The following is a 16,293-nucleotide window of genomic DNA, read 5'->3' as shown; positions in this document are numbered from 1 at the left end:
AAATTAATCGCTGATTTTCATCATAGAACACTGATATACTACCAGACTCAGAGGTAGTGCACATAGTGGCATGTCCAGAAACTTGAGCAAATAAATATAGATTAGATATTTAGACACTTTTATTCAAATGCATACAGTAAGATCTTTGCTTCCAGTACATTTTTTCAGCCGGAGCCTGAAGTCATAGCTAAGATTTGAGGTCCTACATTTAATGGACTGTTCACAGAGCTCAATGTACCACGAGAAATATAGTAGCTGATGCAAATAAACATAAAAGTATTAAGTTCATTGAATCAGCAACTAAAGCTTAACAATAAAGCTGGAAAGATACCTGTTAGCTGTAGGTTGGTTGCTGTTGATTTTTTATACACAATTTATACCGAAATACAGATAATTTAAGGGCAACATCCCCCTCAGTGTGTTTGAAATTGCACCTAAAACAGTATTCATGTAACATTGCCCAAAAATCAAACTCCTTTTTTTTTCTTCTTTTTTTTTACTTTGACATGCTGTCACGTTATTACAGTGGGACTATAATTTTGTCAATCACGTCTGCGGCTCCGCATGTAACTCGACTGTTGTTTGCATAGTTATGTTTATTTTCGCTGATACAATGTGTTCTTGAACTGCTGAGCACACTCTTTTAAGACAACAGGGTCAGCCTATTAGCCAGCACTTCAGAGTGATGTTGAATGTGGAGATTATTGGATGCGACTTTGCAGGCTGTGTACAAACAAGAGTGTGGCTGAAGGGGACTGCGTGCAGATAAGAGCAGTTTGGAGACACCAGAGTGTAATATGTGGCCGACTGGCGCTCCTGTGGGCCCAATAGAGGAAAACATGAACTCAGGCTTGATAACACTAAAATGTACTTGGATTTGTTCGTTTTTTTTTTTTTTCTTTACAATGCAAGCCAGCTTTTTGTTTAGCTGTTCAGTGAGTTCTTAAGGTTAATCACATCATTTCCTGTGGAGAGGCAAATGTTTGCCCAGGTTTTGTGAGTGGAGGAGTTGTTTGGATCCTGCCCTGCCTGATAACTACCTTAATTGATTGGGGAAGGGATGTGTGAGGTTGAATTAAAAGAAAAGCTGCTCGGCATGAGTCCTGCAGAGTTTCTGTGTGTGTGTGTGTGTGTGTGTGTTTATGAGAGTGTACACATGTATCTCATGTGTATGTGATCATGGTAAGTACACATCTGCGTCTGAATGTGTGCGCTCTTGACACTGTTGTCCTTCCGTCATACTGTGTCATTCCACTTGAACGGCTGATCGGTCAACAACTGTCTCCGCAGGCGGTGTGACATCTTTCTCCTCAGGAGGGCTTTTAGTGTGCGGTCTGCTTCCATGTATGTGCACGGCTGTGTGTTATTTTGGTGTGCTTCCTTAACGAGTATGACGCTCACAGTCGTACCTTCTGGCTACGTGCATACAGTATGGGAGTACAACATTAACTTTTAAAGGAACGTCTTCTTTGGATGTGTACATTTACTTTTTACTTGTGCAGACAAGAAGTAAAAAAAAAAAAAAAAAAGAAGCACGATTTTACTCGTTATATTTTGTTTGCAAATGTAGAACACAGAGGAACAGAGAGGTGTCAGCTAATTCAGTTTATAAATTTTGTTGAAGTGGCTATACAGTGTATATTGCTTTCATTTCAACAAATCACTTTCATATTCATTTAGATAGCAATAGACAATGCTGACTGACACTAATGAATCTTCACATTGAAAGTGTTGCATTTTATTGTTCTTTTTATTTACACTCGAGCCATTACTTCCCTGTTAATGATATTTTCATTTGATCTTGAATTGCATGCACTCTGTAAAGTCTGTTTCAATATGAGCTGTAGATAAATCATTGATCAGCTTCCTGATGTTTAATATTAATGACTGAGGTATTGCTTCAAGGATAGCTTACAGGAACGTGATGATTTAGTGATATAGTTATAAATAGCCACACCTGTGCAGGCGTATACTTTACATCCAGTTCTTTATTTGAAATTGTAGAAATGGAGCTTGGACAGATGCACCTTTCCACAATGATTGAAATATATAAAACAGAATCAGGTGAACATTTGGCCTTTCATATGTGATGAAAACCATTCAAATGCATATTTCTGTCTTTGTTAGTACATACGGTTGTGAATTTACACAGCGTTTTATGCATATGGGCCCAGTTCTGTGTGCTTCTACAGCACACAGTTGTGGTCCAGCCTACTTAGATTACTTTGTCTGAGACTGTTTTCAACACTCTCCCGCCCTCTCCTGTTAGCTATTGTAGCTTAAACAATACTTGCATGCACATTTTAAACAATTTCCTTATCTCATAGCCGGCCATGTTAACAATTAAAACTCGGTTATTCGTTTACATGAATGAAGTGGACTCTTTTTCCATCCCTCGGTTACATTATTTAAAGTTACCAACATGTTACGTGAATTAAGTGGCAAAAGTAATGACTTAGAATAAAATAGCTGTTTAAACTGCAATTGGCCAGACAAAATCTGTATTAAACCGCTGTATTAAACACAGCATACGAGCTGCAGTCGAAAAATGTTAATATTGGCTCTACAGCGCTTGGATATCAAAACAGTTCCTCGCTGATCTACTTGACTGTTCGCTGTAGTTAACGTTAGCTGCTGAAAACAGCTGTTGGAACAGATGTTCACAAATACTGTCACAAGCAACTTCATCAGTCCAGAAAATCTGTCGGTATTTACTGCCACCTGTAAAATAGATTTATACCGAGAGTGTCGCCAATACAGTAAATCACTTTACTTTTAATCTGTTAAAAGAATGTAATCAGAGTTTTGCTGCTCCTGAAGGTGAGCAGTATTAGCAACTACACCTGCTGTGTGCTGACAGACACTCCTGGCTTGTTAGCGTTTTAAAATCCTAGCGTTAGCATGAGCCTCTTGTAGCTAGCTCAACAGAACACCCTTTGAAGTAATCCTCAACCCAGACACTGTTAAGCTTTGTGTCCCTCCTGTTCTTTCTTATTGGTAATGCATTTTAATTGTTGAACAGGATGTATTTTTGACTGATGCAGCGAGGGCAGCTCACAGTCCTCTAGGCTGGTATTTAGCTAAAGCTACCAATGTAGTATATTGTATGGTACGTAATATTCTGTATTGGATTATACAGCTGCTAATGCTAGCTGGCTAGCATCACTTCTCAGCTGGTTTGCCTCTGGATACACAGAATGTTACCTCTTTCTCGTAACACATCCAGCTATATTTATCACTCCGGCTTTCTGTTAATTTTCTCTCCTTTATTTGTATGGTTTAGTCGTAACATCAGTTTAACTACAACTAAGTTATAAAGACACACAGTTGTATTTTGTTAAAGCGGGGGTAGTATTTTTTTAAAGCGGGGGTAGTATTTTTTGGTATCTTTGGACAAAGATTTTATACTTACCTTTCAGCATATTGTAATTGAAGTGGTCTGAGAGGAAACTAGACTTCTGCACCTCCTCGTAACTCTGTTTTCGGGCATTAGAAATTCTGACCTGTTATGGCAGACTTTGGCCAGCCCAAGGTCTTTTCAGACCAAGTCATGTAAGATAGTAAAAACAGCAACAAAGTTCTAATTGGGAGCAAAATGTGAAGATTAAATTGATTAAACAAAGTACTTTTATTCAGCAGAGTGGGGTTTGATTCCTGTGTAATGCTAAAAATTAACTTTTACTTCATGTTTTTTGCATTTGATCCACTTGTATGTGCCCATGCTTGTCTGGTTGGAGTGGCTTTGGAAAAGGGAGATGGTTGTATTTTCAAATTCTGTCATTTTCCTTTCTTTTCCACATTTCTGCGTAAAGTAAACACACACGTGCATTTCTGTCTTTGCGAGTACACACATTGGCATAATCCATTCCCTAGCCCCATAAGGAAACATTGCTGAATGCTTAACCCCAACCCTAAGCTAAACCCAACCCTACCCTTAATCATTAAGTCTTACAACAACCCTTTTAAAATTCACTCAGATTATTTCACACTAACACGTGTCCAACCAAACATAGAGGCACATGGACACACACACACACACACACACACACACATGCATATAAATCAGGACAAATTGTGATCGTTGAGCAGGAGACTAATCTGGTTGGAACACACTTGGCTAATTAGCATAAGATGAACCGACCTCACTTGCCATTTGACCACCGGTACTTATACATCACACACACACATAAAGACAGAAAAAGAGACAAGGAGGCAAAACAGTACAATTACTTCTAATCCAGGGTCTGTGATGGAAATACTTTTATTTCTCCCCAGTGGGCCCCAGCAAGGATTTAACAGCCTCTCTGACTGCTACAATATCGCACAGATTTACCTGCTGTTTCCTCTGCCGTAAAATGGCTTTTGGTTTCTTTCAGCGGTGTAGTGCCGGTTGAGGAGGTGCACCACTGCGGGGGAGGTAGGCACACTGCGATCACAGCCTCCAATATGTCAAAAGTAATTAGGCTGATCGGCGAGTACACCCTATTATGCGCAGAGAGGTGTGTGTGCTGTGTGCTGTTAATTAGACTGATGAGTAGATACACTCTAATAAGCCCGGCACAGACCATCAAATACATGCCTCGTTTTGTTCTGATTTCATTTCTTTTCTTTTTAAAAACCGAGGCTCTACAAAGCACGAGTGTCGATATGTGTTGGTTTATTGAGTTATTTGAACGAGTATGCAAAGATGAATTGATTAGTGAAATAAATGATCAGTCACTTGACGGACAGCTAATTAGCAAATATTATTGCAATCGGGTACTAATTTCAGTCATATTTCAATGTAAGATGTTGGTTCCACTTGCTTTTCTTTTTCTGATTACATTCAAATTTATAAATATATGAAAGAAGTCAAACGTATTTTTAGAATGTTTTTTTTTCTTTATTTTTTCCCCCCTTTCTTTACACTAGTCTACGAGCACTGAGTCAAAATGCTCAAGCTGTGAGCAGGATATAATAACATGAAACAATAAATCACGGGGGCCTCCCAAGGGTTTTTGGGTACAATGGTGCAATCAATTTTCAATAAATGTATTAGCCAGCAAAGTCTGTATGATAAAATTGCTGGAGAGTGTGCTTTAGTTCTCTGTTTTGAAGCACAAAGATGGTGGTTTAGCACCAGTGCCATTGTTCTATTCATGAAGAGAAGCCTTGACTCATATCCCTTCATGCAAGACTTTGCTGGAAGGTATAGCTTGTAAGACTACATGAGCTATTCCAACATCTCCTCTGTCAACAATGTGGATTTCTCTATATTACCTTTTTTTTTTTCTTTTAACCTGTTTTTTTTTTTAACTCAAACTTCAAAGACTTCAGAACAGGCAAAATATGCAAGGTAGAAATAAACTGGGTCTGTATTCTGCTGCGGATCGCTTTTTGAAAATCTTTGTTGACAACATGCCACTAAACGCACTGAAGCTACAAATTAGACAGTGACACTTGTCACCGTTTGAATAAGCTTTGGTCCAAGAATTTGATAGTCGACTACATTTTCGCGTGACAAGCATTTCATTTTCCAAAACGACCTTCTCTCCCAAGGGAGAGCTGAAAAACTGGGTTCTGCTGTAATTAGGCTAGCTCGCTGACAAAAAAAGAAGCACCCAAGGTAGAGGAGGGATGAAAGATTGGGAGGCAGAGTGAAGGAGAGGATGAAGGTGGGGAGGGTGCGAGGAGGAGGAGGGCAGATAATGAGAGGCAGGGTGACAGTATGAAAGAGTGCAAGAGGAGGAGAGCATGTCAAGAATCAAGGGGGGTTGTTTGCCTGCAGCCGCCTCATGGTGTGATGTCGTCGAATCTTCTCAACATGTTATATTACAAAGGGCTCCGTGTGAGGGTCTGTGTTGTCAGCTTGCCAGCTAACTTATGTTGGCTCGAGCTCCTTCGTGTGTCCGCTCGCTGCATTGTGTCACAGCTAATTTTGCGCACATCAGTTTGGTTCATCCACAAGTAACACAGAAGAGGTAAGAAAGCCTATAAAGCTATATAAAGTACACTAATGAGTGCGCAGGTATCATGTTACACTGCACAATCACACAGTTCATAATAGACCATGAGCCAAAAGAAAATATTTGAAGCAATGTAGAATTCATATATTTTTTTTCCTATTTTCTTTTTTTTCTCTGACAGCAACACAAAGCACTTTCAGTTGTTTAAACAATTCTACCTTCAGTTTGCAGTGGTGACGGTTATGTATAGTACAGGCCTGTTTAAACAGACTATCATGGAGATTCAAGATTTTCATTTCACTCTATTTTTAATGGTATACCGATAGAAAGTAATCCTTTTCAGTGCCTCTGCATTTCTCTTTGTGGTTTGTATGCTTTTCCTACTGTCTGCTGTATTTACATCAACATGCATGGACATGGTACTGAACATTCATCATTTCCTAATTAAGTTTCTCTCATTCTCCAATTTCCCAGTCTGCCAGGCTTTACATATAGCTGTAACCGTGCTTAAAATAGTTCTTATAGCTGCTCATATTGTAGTTTTTCACCATTAGGATGGCAGTAGGATCTATAATATGAAGACATATTAGCCTATGGCATGTTTTAAAAAATGGTTGTCGCCATCGGGGCTTTTGCTGTGAAGTATTTATTTCTCATACAGAATACTTCTTAGGTTTCCTGCGCATTTGTTGCAATTGAGGATATTATTAGCTTTACGCTACTGTGTCAGTGTGTCGCCCAGCTGTGATTTAATCAGTGTGTTCGTTTGTGAGGTTCCTGAGTATGTGATGGTGTTGGTTCAGGTGAGGACACGAAGTCATTAGTGGCACCTCAGTCAGCACACACCTTCAAATAATAGTCACTTATTTGGTTGCTATCACTGCTGCTGATTGATTCACATAGCCTATACAATTATTACTTAATTAACGCTAACTGCCAGTGTCGGGCAGCAGTGTTGCATGGGTTACACTGCATTAATGTGATTCATTATTTCTGAAATGAAGTTGCAACTTAAATGTGTATAAAATCCTTTGTTAACAACATACCGATTATGTCTGCCATACAACACATTTTCTGAAAAATCAACTGGGAAATTGAATGAATAAAACTGGATTGTCTGTTTTTACAGGAAACTACATTTTTGACAAGTCAACATACATACCTGCAGAAATACAAAAGTTCTATAAAAATCCAAAATACCAAGAGAGCAGTGGACTGAAGTCCTACATATTGATTTAGGCCAAGTCCACAAAGGCCTGTGTTGTACAGTGTACACACAGAAATGTGAACTGGATCACCTCCATGGTACAACTAGCTGCTAATACTATATATTGATAACTCTTTCAGTTACCCACATCAACAACAAGCTGAAGTCGTAACATTCCAGTTATCTCTATTGCCCTGGCCTCAGTAACTCACTGCACACAAGTGTCTTTGGCTTGTGTCTGGTGGTGTTTGTTAAAGGCTGATGAAAACAAAATGATTGAATACGCCTATCCTCCCAACCCCCTAACACTAATGATAGAACTTTATGATTAAGAAGGCTCTGCTCCAACACAGTACCTTTTGCTCATATTTCAAAAGTCAGTACGAAATTCACCTGTTTCTGGAACAGAGGCCTTAAGGTTTCTGTTTTCTATCGGTTCATTGTAGCTCCTGGAGTTAAATAATTTCCATTGCTAATTATAAAGCTTCTGTTCATTTTTTTTCACTAGCTCACTGTTACAGGTGTGGCTACTGCCTTGCATTGCTAACTGTTTTTGGTGTCGCTAACTTCTTTCCATTGCTATCTGTTATACTTATGCTAACTTACCTCTGGTGTTGACTGCATTTGCTAAGTTAGCAATTTCTTTCTTTCTGTTCATGTTATTTCTGTTGTCAATTGTCTTCTATTCTATTCTATAACTGTTGTAGCTATTGCTAATTTCTTTCCATTGTTAACCGTTATAACTAATGCTAATTTCTTTCCATTGCTAACTGTTGTAGCTATTGCTAATATCTTTCCATTGCTAACGTTGTAACTATTGCTAATTTCTTTCCATTGCTAACCATTATAACTATTGCTAATGTCTTTCCATTGTTAACCGGTATAACTGTTGCTAATATCTTTCCATTGCTAGCGTTATAACTATTGCTAATTTCTTTCCATTGTTAACCCTTATAACTATTGCTAACTTATTTGCAATGCTAACTTTTGTAGCTGTTGCTAACTGGTTTCTACCTCTAAATGCTGATCCTCCTGCTAACTGCTATCTTTTTTCCAACCCCTTTTAGTTTAGTTCCATTGGCTGTTGCTGTTGGCATCTGCCCTGTTTTGCTGTCTGCTGTAGCAGTTTCTTACTGCCTTTTGTACTTCAAAACATTTTCTTAGGCCAGCAAAAATAGCTGCAATCATATACCTAAAATATTAGATGATCTGTTTCCACAATACAGGATTTCAGCAGACTGTTGAATTATATAATGTAGTATGTGATAATATGCGAATAATGACACTGAATAATGACTGCGTGTTGTTCCTCGGCATTGCTTGTTATAATTAGGTAAGAAATCTGCTTTGAGCATAACTGTTTTCTGTTAGGCATGGGTTAAAATAAAACCTGAATAAACTGGATTATCTCCGTTGCCATTGTGTCGTATCATTGTTGCCTTTGTGTATACAATATTACATAACCACAGGCTTTGCTTATTTGGGGCTACTTATCTCTTTTATCATATGGTACACAGAACAGAGGGAGACACATTACAGAAATGGGGTTTTAGGAATATGAATGGCACACATCACACAGCAGGACAGTTGGTATCTGAGCTGCCTATTCATTAAATATGTACCTGTCCTCTTCCTACAGCGCTCCCCCTTTTCACCTTTCTCCCTGTCTGTCTCTCTTTTTGTCTGACAGAGACAGTGATGGATACAAGGACAGCGACGGCTGAGCTCGGCTGGATATCGTTCCCTGCCAATGGAGTAAGAACAATGTGCAAAGGTGTACTGTATGCATGCGTGTGTGTGTATGTGTATGCACCCTTGGGGAAAGCAGTTTGACTACACTTTAAAGTGGTCCATTAACGAGTCTGTCAAAATCTTAATTACAGGCACAAGGTGACACCAATTAACCACTATTGATGCAAAATGGAATGGATTCCAAAAGACCGGAGCGGTTCGGCACACACCCGTCCACAATGGGCAAATTAAAAAAAGGAAATTAAAAAGAATACAATACAATACAATAGGGTCTTCCACCCACTTTCTTGAACTGCTTGGCTTTTTAAAAAAAAATTCTGGCTTGGCAACTAGCCGGTCACAGTGGTGTGCTGTGTGTGTGTGTGTGTGTGTGTGTGTGTGTGTCTTGGAGGTGAGTGCCTCTAATTGTGATGAATGGTTGTCCCTGTGCAGCACAGAACAAGCTAGAGGAGAGAAAAAGAGAATGAGGGAGGGGAGGAACGAGGCAGAAAAAAGGAGACAAAATGCTGGGGAGGGATAGAGAAAGTTTAATTTGTGTCAGGTCTTGGTAAACCCATTAATCATTTTAGCCCCTCTGCTCCCCTCTCGTACCCCCTGCCCCTTCTTCACACACGTGTACTCTCTAGTGGGAGGAGGTGAGCGGATATGATGAGAACCTCAACACCATCAGGACGTACCAGGTGTGCAACGTGTTTGAGCCCAGCCAGAATAACTGGCTCCTCACCACTTACATTGACCGGCGAGCAGCGCAACGCATCTACGTGGAGATCCGCTTCACCGTGCGCGACTGTGCCTCCATACCGAGCGTCCTGGGCTCCTGCAAGGAGACGTTCAACCTTTACTACCTAGAGACCGATCGAACCGTGTCAGAAGGCATCAAAGGGGTGGAGTACTGGGCCAATGCTCCTTTTCTAAAGGTAACAGCCCAGAAACGAGACATTTTCACTAAAGGGGTAAAGTGTGATGGTTCACTTCTTCTCAGATTGTTGTCACAGTATAAAAAAACATTTCAGAAGTAACCTTGATGTTTCTCCACACAAATGCATCAGTACTGATGAACAATGCTATGAGCTTTGGGGTCTATGAGCCTTATATATTGACATTTTGACAAAGCTGCAAGCCATAGGCTTGAAATCTCATAGCTTTGTACTTTCAGTAAGCACAGGTCCAAAGAAAACACTGCACTGATCTAAAATTGATCAAGAATCCATGAGTACATTGCCCTGAATGCTGATTTATTAAAAAATGTTGTTCCAGCCTCAAGCTCAGCCCTTCATCAGATAGAATTTAATGCTTATTGACGGGCGTGTTTTTCCCAGTGCTCGTTGGGATTCATAACTGACTTCACCACTGAAAATGTCATGTACATGGTCTTATGCATTTGTAATTTTTCAGCAATTTCTTAAGTGTAGTTACACAGTTTGTGTTGATACATTTTAGTTGCTCAGTTATTATGGAGGCTCATTAGGGAAATTGCAAATTACGGCTGATGATATGACAACATTGTCATGGTGTGTGGTCACAATAATGTTTATCCAGAATTTTAAAGTAGCTCTGAGCTTTATTTAGCAAATCTGACCTCGTTAACATGTGCGTATCTTGTCTTTTATATGCTAGGGGGGTAAACAGGAGTGAAATAAGCAGTGAACGCCATGACAGAGCATTTCTACCTTGAATCTGCAGTGTAATGATGACTGATCTCCAAAAACACAGATTCAGACTTCATGGGTGTCACACCTAACAAACCGAAGACACCAATCCTGTTTTTCTTGCAGGACTTCATGTATCATTGTTTTTCAGAATTAGTTTCCTGCTCTGACGTTTTTGGCTAAAATATTCCAATATTCCAACTTGCCATTGTTTAGCATAGAGTTATTTTACAGTGTTTGAGCAGAGTTGTGAGTGAGCTGTGTGCTCCAGCTGCAGTGAGTAGGGAGGTGTAGGTGGAAAGAAAGGTGTTTAAGTATGTCTAAGCCATTTTGAGGCAGAAAGGGATTCATTTGTGGAAAAAAAGCTTCTAAATATGTAACCTTGAGACACAGAGATGGTGATTTTAGACGTTAATTAACAACCAAAAAGGGACTCTAAAGAAAAACAAAGGACACCTACAAAAATATTTGCTCTAATGTCTACTATTTTTCCCTTTTTTTTTTTTTGCCTTTCCGCTTCTTTTCTGTCTCTGCTAGGTGGACACCATTGCAGCAGATGAGAGCTTCTCCCAGGTGGATTTTGGGGGCAGGCTAATGAAGGTGAACACAGAAGTTAGAAGTTTTGGGCCACTGTCCAAAGGCAGGGGCTTCCACTTGGCCTTCCAAGATCTGGGTGCTTGCATGTCCCTTCTGGCTGTCAGAGTATTCTACAAGAAGTGCCCCAGTGTTGTGCAGAACTTTGCGTTCTTCCCGGAGGTATGACCCACCAATCTGTAGTGACTTTCATCACAGTTTGGTGCAGCTGTTAGATGGACATTTAATTTTTTTATGATTCTTATTTTGTGCAGACACTGACTGGAGCAGAGTCCACCTCATTAGTCATCGCCAGAGGAAGCTGCATCCCAAATGCCGAGGAAGTAGATGTGCCCATAAAGCTCTACTGTAACGGAGATGGAGAGTGGATGGTACCAATCGGCAGCTGCAGCTGCAAGGCGGGTTATGAGCCAGACAATGGCAATGTGTGTCGAGGTAAATCTGTGTATTAATGAGGCTGCGCTGGTTCAAACCGAGCTCGTAAAAAATGAAGATGAAATGCAAACATCAGCAAATGCCGTATTGCATCACAGCATTTTGGAGGTGCTTGCCGTGTCGACTTAATTAATTATCTTTTTTACAAATCTGCTCTGATGACCTTGCTACAGCGAACGCTGTTGCACGCTGCACATAAATTTCACACCGTTTTGTAGCAAAAGCTAACAAGCAACTATGACAGCAAATCAATATCCAGCAAACATGCTTTCAATATTCAGCCGCATCAACCATGCCATTGCAGCAATCAATATCTCAGAAAGCACACAGGAGCAAACATATCATGCAAATAGCTGAAACTGTGGAAGTACTACTGCAATCAGAAAGAGATCAGAAACCTTTTTTTAAAATGAAATTTTTAGGTGATTCAAATATGATGTTGTATTTTTTTTCCATAACAAATGTAACACATATTAGTACTACACGTTCTATATTTAAGTCCTGACCTATAAAACCACATCATAACAGGCTGACTAAACGCTGAGTAAATTCTGTTGAAAATGCAAATGCGAGTTCAGAAGAAAAAAGTATGTCATTTTTGGCAGCCTTAGCTGAATTATTACTTGCACGTATACATTTAATGGTGTATTTTTGCCCAAGGGTGCAGCACACGATGCTCCATATGTTAATATTTGTAGAGGCAGACTTGCGTGAACGTGGTGCAGAAATAGCTCCTCTTCCCTCAATGCTCCAAATATCTCTACCTCTTTTTCTTCCTTTTTATATCTGGCCTCCTTCCCCATTTCCTCCCCGAAGTAGTACCCATCATTTCTTATGCTCCCTGGAGAGTCTCATCCATTTTGTGTGTGCTTGTGTGTGTGTACGTGTGACTGCAAGTGTGTGTGTGGGCGTGTGATGTATGTACATATGGTAAAATGATAAGTGAGGCCGCTTCATCCCATGTTAATTAGTTTAGCATGTTCCAGCCAGATTAGTCGACTGCAAATTAGTCCTGAACTGTCAGAGAGTATCGGAGAGATGGAGAGGTATCAGAAAGAAAGGAAGAAAGGAAGGAAGGAAGAAAGAAAGAAAGCTAGAATAAAGAAACTAAAAAAGCAGGAAAGCCCTCTGGAGAGATAGACTGGAAAGAAAGTTAAAAAAAGAGAACAAACCAAGGACAGAAAGGTTAAAAATGGAGATAAAACAGATACAGAGCACAGAAACTGATGAATAGTATTCTGCCTCTGGTGAAATACATGAAGTACACTGACTGAAATGTTAGTTTAGCCTTTAGTGTCAGTCTCTCTCTTTTTTGCACAGAACTAAACTTTTCATCATGTGGTGTTCTGAGTGGGTACGGAGCAGGTAAACCAGTCACGATTAGTAAGAGACAATGATTAAGTCTGACAGTGTTACAGTCATGTGAACTGCTGTTGCTGAAGGACATCAGTTGGAATTTGAAATTATTAAACCTTCCCAGTCCATGCTGTTGATTCCTACAAAACACCGAGCTCGTCATTGTTGTCCTTGAAAAACTAAACTAGAAAGTAGAAACTGCATGACGGGGCAAAACATTTCATCCCAACAATTTTTGTCAAAATAAGCATTACTGTTGAACTTTAAATTCTCTGGAGCTAGAAATTCCGTGCAAGATGTGGAATCTGAAAAATGACAGTTTTTTAGAAACGTCTTTTTAAAGAACAGATTTTTAAAGAGAAGAAGTCAAAAACTTGGGGAGGAGCTCAGGGTCAGTTATGTTTACTATTTTAACTCCCTCATTGTTTGGCATCATGAGTTTTGCTGTTCAAAAAGCAGCAATGTGTGTGTTATATTAATGAAGGGAGAGATGCACAATGATATGTTTAGCTGTGGGGAAGTTTCTGTACTTATATGAGAAACTGGTGAAATCATGCTCTTACACTCAGGGTACATGATCAGATGGAAAAGCTTAAGGTGCTGCTATCTGTTTGGTATTTGATTTTTTATGTTAGCCTAGATCTGTGTGACACTGTTTCATCCTCTGGAGAATCTCCTCACCCCTGACTTCTTGTTATCTTGTTTATCTGTAATGTTGTGCACAGATCATAGACTGTATATGATAGCTGTAACTTCCTGGTGTGAAAAGTGAAGCCAATGTGGAAACAGCCTTAAACCTGTGATCTTTTACTGGCATGCAGGGGGCTCTGGTTTAAAAAAAAAAAAAAAAGTCTGATTGCACAGAAGTCTATAAGAAAATGACCCTACTTCTCACTTGATTTATTACGTCAGATCCCCTCAGATGGTGGGCTTATGGTCTCAATCAGTTGTTCCAGCTCTCTCTCAATGCAGCGTGATGCTCATTTTGTAACTCATGGTCCCATTTTTGATGCGGCTTCATCAGAGCAATGCCCAAATACCAAACTTAAAGTATCAAAATAGTTGGACACAAACTGATGGGTGATGTCACAGTGGCTGCATCCATCTTTTATATGCCGTCTATGGTGCCAACGCCAAAGTCTTTCTGCTCTCATCTAACTGTACAACTTTTGATGGATTTGGCTCCAGTTCCCCGATCAACCCTGCTCTGCCTGTTGTGGGCACAGTGGGTTTTCTATTCCTGAAAGACTGCTTGGTCAGAAATACCTTTTTTTCTATGTTGGGATTGAATTATTAATAGATGATCAAGTTATATAACTTCCTTACTTGTTATATTTAAGTTCCTAAATTTCCTGTCCAGGGATTTTTTTTGAAATAGTTTCTATCTCAAAGTCCCATTAGAAAAAGTCTGAGTCACACAAACACAGTCTGGCCAGAATATTTTTTCCTCATTCAGAGGCACGACTCATTGGGATATTCTTAGATTGTATGATGATGATTTAAATAAGCCGACCAAAGACAGACTCTGTCAACATGACTTCACAGTTTCCGTGATGGCATGTCTGCACACACCTGCTTCATGCGCTGCATTCAAAGCTTTTGAGCTTAAACAGTGATTTAAGACGTTGCGGGACAGAGCATGTCCTGCCTGTCTTCCTCAAGCTGGCATCTTTTTTGGTGTGCCTGTCTGCCAATCAGCTGATAACAACTTGGCAGGAAGCTGGACTCACTATTAGAACAGATGGTCGTCTTTTTGTGTGTGTGTGTGTCAGGGCCACAGAGATGGTGTTTGTCTTGCACCAAATCAGCATATTGTGCAAACCATACGGCAAAACTGGCTCAGCATCAAAGCGATGTATGTGTATGTGTGTGTGCGCGCGTTTGTGTGTTGAAAGTAAATATTCAAGACCCCTACTTCAAATGCACCACCCTATAAATGTAAGCCCGACCATGAATACACAAAAACATCCCCCTGCTGTGCACCCCGACAATGCGCCCAGAGTTTTTAAAACCTGTGGGCTTTTAACGCGCTCACGCAGACCCCTGCACACACACTTATGCAACTTTTTAATAATTGATCAGTGAGCCTGTATGCCAACTTTAGACAATTGTCATCCACCTGGTCGCTGCGTGACTCCACACAGCTGGCAAAGGGCACGGAGGGAAACAAAGGACTAATCTCATTCTCTTTGTCCCTTTATTAACTCTTCCTGTCTTTATTCCTCTGCGACCCTCTGTACCTACTTTTGTATCTCTTCCATCTTTTGCGTTTTCTTTTTGTGTGTTTTCATTAACTTACATTAAAAATGCTCCTTGAATGTTGCTCTCAGAATGGTAGAGTTTAAGGGGACGCTACTTCTGAAACACACCTGCGCTAAAACAATAAATATGAATGTATGATCAAACACATTAGAATGATATTTTCTTGCACCAATCAATGGTTATTATTAAGTCATTCTTTACCAAGTCAGTGTTCTGGACCATTTCACAGGCACAAATGTGTGCACAAACCCAAAAAACAGTAATTTACATACGTGAGGGGACTAGTTTGAAATCTTTAGACAGTTGGACACACACACACACACACACACACACAAAACATAACTATAGAGAGAGGTATCTGGAGATAAGTAATAGAGAGAGGGAGCAAGACTTGTTGCCATGGTGACACACCCCGTGTGTACGAGCAAGGTTGTTGAATAAATGACCTTGACAAGCCAGATGTCTATCTGCCTATTCAAGACAGAACCACACAGACACACAAAAAGAGGCGCTGACACTCCTGAAGAAATGGCTTCAAAGAGAGGTAGATGTCTGGATGGAAAGAAAGTAACAGAAAAGGAGGCTGACATAGACGGAGGCAACGACTGCCTTCACAGAGAATTTGAATACGCGAGTGAGCGTCGCGGTTTTCATGTTTCAAGTAGCGTGCACTGTTTCAGGTTTAAAGGACGCAGGACTCTATGGAATGTGCTTATGACTTTGTTTTTTTTTTTTTTTTAAACCACTTAGATCCAATTGGATGTAAAGACCATCACCACTTTTGTCTCGATAGCCCTTCCCAGCTTCTTTAAAACGTTTGGGGTCATGTTTATGCATTTATTACAGGCGGTAGAATGATAATAAGAAGTGAGGGGGGAGGTAGAGCTGCAGCAGCGCTGCCTAGATGGAGTCAAACTGGGGACATCGCAGCTCACGGCCGACTACTTAACCCCTAAGCTACAGCGACACCCTACAGCTTTTTACATTTAAAGTGTCAGCACACTGCAACCAAAGTATTTGCTGCAGCAGAACACTCCCAACACCTTTTTGAACTGTGGGTTTAGGGGGGTGGCGCTCTGTCTCTGACAATTTG

At 40.1% G+C, this 16,293-nt stretch overlaps 1 protein-coding gene across 1 annotated transcript in view; it reads left to right on the top strand.

The window, feature by feature from the left end:
• The window catches only part of LOC103370579 (ephrin type-B receptor 1-like), a 105,105-nt gene that overhangs the window by 32,088 nt on the left and 56,724 nt on the right, over positions 1-16,293 (top strand). The window contains exons 2-5 of the mRNA XM_008299684.1: positions 8,843-8,907; positions 9,531-9,821; positions 11,091-11,309; positions 11,402-11,582. Of these exons, the coding sequence (XP_008297906.1) occupies positions 8,843-8,907; positions 9,531-9,821; positions 11,091-11,309; positions 11,402-11,582 (756 nt within the window). The remainder of the gene's footprint in view (positions 1-8,842; positions 8,908-9,530; positions 9,822-11,090; positions 11,310-11,401; positions 11,583-16,293) is intronic.

The sequence above is a fragment of the Stegastes partitus genome, unplaced genomic scaffold (assembly GCF_000690725.1).
Source record: "Stegastes partitus isolate 25-593 unplaced genomic scaffold, Stegastes_partitus-1.0.2 Scaffold31, whole genome shotgun sequence".
NCBI classification, from domain to species: Eukaryota; Metazoa; Chordata; class Actinopteri; family Pomacentridae; genus Stegastes; species Stegastes partitus.
This window is presented reverse-complemented; position numbering and strand designations above follow the sequence as displayed.